General features: G+C 33.8%; 1 protein-coding gene across 1 annotated transcript; it reads left to right on the top strand.

Annotated features, from left to right (window-relative positions):
- Nucleotides 1–1,815: 1,815 nt before the first annotated feature.
- Nucleotides 1,816–7,067, top strand: LOC139891288 (ATP-dependent 6-phosphofructokinase 3-like). The gene is made up of 13 exons (XM_071874241.1): nt 1,816–2,114; nt 2,534–2,580; nt 2,678–2,717; nt 3,096–3,158; nt 3,551–3,688; nt 3,875–4,033; nt 4,133–4,186; nt 4,364–4,432; nt 4,688–4,817; nt 5,657–5,925; nt 6,022–6,070; nt 6,485–6,639; nt 6,730–7,067. Exons 1-13 carry the CDS (start codon nt 2,007–2,009, stop codon nt 6,907–6,909), a joined length of 1,461 nt encoding a protein of 486 aa, XP_071730342.1. The 5' UTR covers nt 1,816–2,006; the 3' UTR covers nt 6,910–7,067.

The raw sequence follows: 7,067 nt of genomic DNA, 5'->3' as shown, positions 1-7,067 counted from the left end.
ATTACCCTTTTTTTTCTTTCCAAAATTGTTTTTTTAATTTTTAATAATTGAAGAAATTGAGAGAGAAGAGAGTTTACTTGATTCTATATTTGTTGAGGAAGATAACGATATGGTTGATGTTGAATAAGGGGAATTGGTTGATAGTAATGATAAAGTTGAGTTAGCACAAAACAACGTGGATGCAGTATTCCCAGAACCTCTGAGTAGTAATAAAAGACGTAGGAAAAAGGAAAAAAAAAAAAATGTGTTTTAGGGGGTCTGATGTCACAGATTTTAACATGTATTTGCCATATTATGCACTATCTTTAACAAGTGCCCTCTTTTGATATATATTTACCTTTATTTTTTACTAGACTTAAATATACAAAATGCATTCATCGTTCATTGTATGTTATTGTTATGTTGAAGGGGGGAAAAGTAATTTGAAATTTGTTCTGGATACTTGTAGACGCTTGAAAGAAAAGAAGTCTTATCTAATGTGAAATGCGGTGGGCTGCAGGTTGTAATTGAAATGACAAAAATGCCGATAGTGAGTTATGCACGTGAGTGAGGTTAACTGGGTAGAGTAACGGGCTGTTTTATTCAGGACCATCCGTGTACATATTTTAAAACATGGGACCAACCATTATCAATTTAAAGTTTAGGTCCCATCTTGATTTTTTAGACGAACGTCGGGGACATATTTTTTCTTTCCTTTAATTTATTTTCAGATTCGTTTTGTTTTGAACAATGAAACTTTATTTTCTTCCCAATTATTCTTTGGATGAACCTACAACTTTCTAGAAAAATAAACATACAAGTTTTTTTAACCTTGAACAAAAAGATACAGTAATTAGGAAAAAGCGTTTGGGATCTAATTATCCTCGGTTGTGAAGTGTCAAAAATACAACTCCACAACAGTTACAATTCATTTGACTTACTGCGTCACGATAGTAAATGTGTCATTAATCCCATTCGGCATGGTATTAAAGACGTGTTTACAAAATTATAGATACCCATCAAAATAATAATATTTCATTAGTGGTATCCCCAAATCTTATATGTGGGGCTTGTGTTTAGATCACGGGTTCGAGTCTCGCTCTGTCCATCCTATTAATCAATCCGCCTGAAATATAGAGCTCCAGATTGACCCTAGAAGTTTTTTCCCGGATCCATTCAGGATACAAACCCGGTCCGCCTGCCATTCGGGATGATTTAAGGATTGGGTTATTGTAATGCGATTCGAGTTTCCTTCCGAAATCGTGTGCGTACGTGGCATATGATCGCGAATGTGTTAAGTCTCCTCCGAGTGAAGCCCAACAACTTGTCTTTAAAAAAAATACAAAATCATTTTAAATAAATAAACCACAATAACAAAAAACAAATATTCATACGAATGAATTTTTTTTTTTTTTAAGGCACTTGATGAATGTGTAGTTTCGGTTTTAAACTAATAATTTCGAAAATGCTTATCATATATCTAAAAAACATTCTAGTAGCATGATAACAGCGTATTAACATTTGTTTAAATTAAAGGATAATAATAATTAAACAACTAAACAAGTCGATTAGCATAGTAAGAAAAGTATTAAAAACCAGCACACAATAAAGGGCATGGGTTTGTATTTCCGCAAAAAGAAAACCCTCAACGCCACCCGTTTCTGAAAAATCTAGATTTTAAAAAGTGTAATATCGGCCCCTATAAACTACGGAGTATAAATTAACTTTGAACTTTGAATAACATATACCGTAACAGATTTTACAATTATTTAATTTTAATTATTTAATTACCGAATCTTTAAATAAATAATCACAACTCATTTGTGAGATCTCAACTATTTTTGAAACAATCCACGCTTTTCTTAAACTCCCATGGTAGTCAATTTTTTTTCATTTTTCTTTTCTCATATCATCATATAAAAAATTAAAAAAAAAAAAAAAAATACACGCACAGCATCCGATTCGCTTGAAGTATTTCATAAATTAGCACTCGATCAAATCTCATCAGTTATTAATTTGTGTTTAAGATGGACAATAATAATGATATCAGTAGTCAAATGAAAGTAGAAACAGGGGATGCAGGTTATGTGCTTGAAGATGTGCCTCACTTGACTGATTACATCCCTAATCTTCCTGTAACTCTTATTTCTTACTTCAATTTCTGTTTATATAGATTTATATATATTTATTGGATTTAGTTTTGTAAATTGTGTATGAGGAGAATGTGTAGTGTAATTGCTTTGACTTTTGGAGTTTGTTTTGTATATTTTGTTTTCATTTTTTTTTATCTTTGAAAGGTGTTCTAGAAGTTTGTTAATAGTTGTTGTGAAACTGTTTTTTAGGGTAAGATAGGTTTGAATTTATTTTAAAAATAATAATGAAACAGATGAGATTTTGGGCTGTTTTGGTCAATTTGATGATTAATTTGATGTGTAGATACATACTGTGAATGCTAAATCATACTATAATGTTAATTGTGAATTTGTTTTCGTTTTGATATGCGATGAACATATTCTTAGTTAAGGTTTAAATTGTTGATATTTAATTGTTACAGACGTATCCGAATCCACTGCGATCCAATCCTGCATATTCGGTTGTGAAGTAAGATACATTTGCTTCCTTGAAAACATGTTAAATATGAATATGAATATGAATTTACATACTATTTGTGATGTTAATCTAAATTTTTCGATCGCAGGCAGTACTTTGTTGATGCGGATGATACCGTGCCTCAAAAGGTATGGTGATAGGTTTCATTATCTTAGCATGTATAATATTCACAGTTCTCATATAGTTATAGTTCTAGTTTTTAAAAGGCAGTGCAAATTGCACGTTAGAAAGACGTACCTTCACCCATTTATAATATTTTGGGGAATGTTCTTTCAAAATCGACGTTTAAGGGCCTATGCTATTAGTGTATAATTGAATAAGTGAGCAGGTCACCAGTATAACCTTTAACCAAGTAATCAGGTTCCATTATTTGATTGTGAACTTATAACTATGTTTCCCAAAATATTAAAATTGATGTAAGGTACACTCCTTTTATCTGCATTTACTGCAAATGTGAGTGGGACCAGTGAACGGTGATAACATGAATATTTTGTTACTTCTTATAGGTTGTTGTCCACAAGGACGGTCCCAGAGGAATACATTTTCGACGTGCTGGACCTCGCCAAAGGGTATGTTATTTACTTAAAAGGAGGGGTGGTAATTTTGACCCATTTACATTTGACAGGGTTGGTATGGAAGTTGCAATATTTATCTCTACTGGGGAAAATTATTTAAATAAATAGCTGAAACAGAAATAAGCCAAATGTGTTGTATGTCATTCAAACATTATTTTAAGGGTTCCAACCTCCAAATGGATTCTTATTAAAAGTTTGTATTTAATAACTGTAATAAAATAATATAGTTTCTGTAATAAAACTATCATTTATAAAGTATGCACAAAAAGTTTATCTGGTCTATACAACCTGATCCATTCAAAGATGACCGGTTCAGACCTTCCTGGTTTGCCATTTCTTTATAGAATCTGTCTTTAATGTAACGTTGGGGGTCATCATTGCCGTAGGTTTATTTTGCACCGGATGAGGTGCATGCTGCTATTGTGACATGCGGTGGTTTATGTCCTGGGCTAAATACAGTGATCAGGGAGATCGTATGCGCACTTTATCACATGTATGGTGTCACCAGAGTTCTTGGGATAGATGTAAGTTGGTTTTTAGTTTTTGTTTCTTTTGATAAACAAAACTAGTTTTCAAAACCCGCATGGTAGTACTGTTAATCTAAGTTGTGATTGATTGTTGTTGCTTTGAGCATATCTGTATAACAAAAATACCCTCACTATCACATCACCTCCCACCTTCATTACATTGCATATGTTTTTTATGTGTAGGGTGGGTATAGAGGTTTTTACTCGAAAAATACCATCACTTTGACACCTAAGGTTGTGAATGATATCCACAAACGTGGTGGTACAATCATTGGTACCTCTCGAGGCGGCCATGATAAACCGAAGATAGTTGACAGTATTCAGGATCGTGGTATCAATCAGGTGTGTTTTCAGTCACTCCTCGCGTGAATTATAGCTTTTGGTTGTTTATTAAGACAAGGATTATGGTACTGAACCATATTTTGTTATTCCATGTTTCAGGTTTATATAATTGGAGGTGACGGAACTCAAAAGGGAGCAGCAGTTATTTATCAGGTTTATATCATTTTCTGTCTCTTTATAAGCTAATGTGACCGAACTCGGGAATTTCATAGAAGTTTGGACTTTGGAGACTATATGGCTATAATCGATTGTAGACTTGTAGTATGTAAAATACAGTTTGATGATACTTCTATAAGGTACACTAGTTACAATTTTAAACTGTTTGTGCAGGAAGTAAGAAGGCGTGGACTAAAAGCTGTAGTGGCTGGGATCCCAAAGACAATTGACAATGACATTCCGGTACTTGCATTTCTATAAATAATACTCACATTTGTTTTTTTTTTTTAATATGTTATGTTTATGTTTATTAGTGTGCTCATGAATCAAACATATTCAAATATAGCACATCAGTGTCCTATTCACATTGGTTATTTTGGTCAGACAATAGCATTTACAATCTTTTATGAAATGCTAAATTGAATCAATTCCTGAACTCTCACATTCAGAACAGTATATTTGATTGATTCATACAGTTTTATTGCATGTTTATTCCAGGTGATTGATAAGTCATTTGGTTTTGATACTGCTGTCGAAGAGGCTCAACGTGCCATTAATGCTGCACATGTGGAGGCAGAAAGTGCCGAAAATGGCATAGGTGTTGTCAAATTGATGGGTCGCTACTGCGGTACGCCTCACCTCCTGTATTAATAGGGTACTTTGCATAGGATCGATAGTGACAAGTGACAACAATGGCAATATAGTTTTACAAATTACAATGATGATATTAGAGTTTACTTAGAATTCTTAAAATAATTGATTCAAGGAGGAAACGATGTTAAAAGAAATACGAGTATATAATTAAGACTTTTGGAGTAGAGATGGGATATGGTGCTGGTCAGGTAATAGCTTGAATTGAGACAATTTTTTATACGAGCTATGTGTGTTGGGTCTGGTACTCGTGTTGACCCGAAGCACTATTTACCAAAATTTATGCTGACCGGAAACAGTTCTTTTCCAAAAATAAATGTGTGTCGAGTATAACTAAAATCAATTATATTGTTTCACTGATCATCTTGTTATCCAAATAAAGGGGTTTACTAGGTTCTATGTACAAAAAATACACTTTGGTTGATTTTAACCTGTTTCTATGTTTTTATCTCTCGGTTTCCACATTTGAACATCTGAAATCGACCATGTAAGTGGGTCGAAATTAGTTGATTATCGAGGATTTGGATGTAAGTCACAGTTTATCAAATTACGTGGTCATATTGATGATTATGATCATAAGCCTTACGTTATTTCAGGTCAAAATGCTCAGAGGTTTGGATAATCTTATATGGAGTAGCATATAGAATATACTTAATGTAGATCTAGAAGTTATGAAGTGCCTACTTATCATTAGCGTTAAGCAACTTGTTATTTGCATATGATTCTTTAATCTGCTTTTGAAATGCATATCCAAAAATTGAGTATAATGGTTTAGTCAAGCAACTAGTTTTCATTTCTATGTAATGTTGTGGTCAGGGTTCATTGCGATGTATGCAACTTTGGCAAGTCGGGATGTAGATTTATGTTTGATCCCGGAATCACCTTTTTATCTTGAGGGAGAAGGAGGACTTTTGGAATACGTAGAGAAACGTCTCAAGGACAATGGACATATGGTTATTGTCGTGGCAGAAGGTGCCGGCCAAGAACTACTTGCCGCAGAAAACTTGAAAACTTCAACCGCACAAGATGCTTCCGGAAATAAACTACTTCAAGATGTTGGATTGTGGATTTCCGATAAAATTAAGGTATTTCCACACCATGAATTTTTTTTCAAATTTTTTTAGTTTTTCTTTGCAGATGCAATAATTTGTTACGTGTTGAGCTTTATCTTCTTTTTGTAGGCTCACTTTGCTAAACAACCATCCATGCCCATTACTCTTAAATACATAGGTATTCATCATATGTTTATCTAGGTTAACATATATTCTCGTTTTATGTGAATTCCCGTCTCAGAGACGGTCCAGTTTATTTTGTAAAATAAAAGATAATTTTTTGGCAGGAAGGGTAATTTAGGAAGTATTAATTTTTTATTGGTTTCAAGTTGCAAATATGATCTTTCTTATTCTTATGGGATAATAATTTGTAAACTGGACCATCTTTTGAAACAGATTGACTTCTAACTTACACAGACGATATTTTCACCATCAAAATTGATAAATCTACCACAACTATACATCAAGTACTTGTACAGTACAAGTACCTAATGCATAACTTTCGTAGATTTATCAATTTCGATACTCAAAATATCGATTCTACATGCACACACACAAAGTAGTTAAGCTGATTGTGAATTTTGTATGGCAGATCCTACATACATGATCCGTGCAGTTCCAAGTAATGCATCTGACAATGTGTACTGTACTCTTCTTGCTCAAAGTTGCGTTCATGGAGTTATGGCAGGTTACACCGGCTTCACCAGTGGGCTCGTTAATGGTAGACAGACTTATATTCCATTCAATGTAAGATGACCTTCACACCCGTTCCGTTTTATAACTTCTGTAATTTTAAGTTGACCTTAGAATCTCATGATACTTGTATTTGTGATGCAGCGTATTACCGAGAAGCAGAATAATGTTGTGATAACTGATAGGATGTGGGCAAGGCTTCTATCATCAACTAATCAACCGAGCTTTTTGGGACCAAAAGACGTGATGGAAGTCCCGAAACAAGAAGAACCGCCAACACAATTATTGGATGGAGACAAATGTAGCAAGACGAGTGATCACTAAATGAAGCGCTACGAAATTCTGAGTATTTTATGCACAAAAATAATAGCACTATAAATTTGATGATGTGGATCTGGGTCCTATTTGAGGGTGTGCAAACTAGTGCGATTGCACAAGGCCTTCAGGCCTCCCATATTTATTTTCAGTACTAGTGTATTTAA

Source organism: Rutidosis leptorrhynchoides, chromosome 2, assembly GCF_046630445.1.
Source record: "Rutidosis leptorrhynchoides isolate AG116_Rl617_1_P2 chromosome 2, CSIRO_AGI_Rlap_v1, whole genome shotgun sequence".
Lineage (NCBI taxonomy): Eukaryota > Viridiplantae > Streptophyta > Magnoliopsida > Asterales > Asteraceae > Rutidosis > Rutidosis leptorrhynchoides.
Note: the sequence above shows the minus strand (reverse complement) of the source record. Positions and strands in the feature narration are given on the sequence as shown.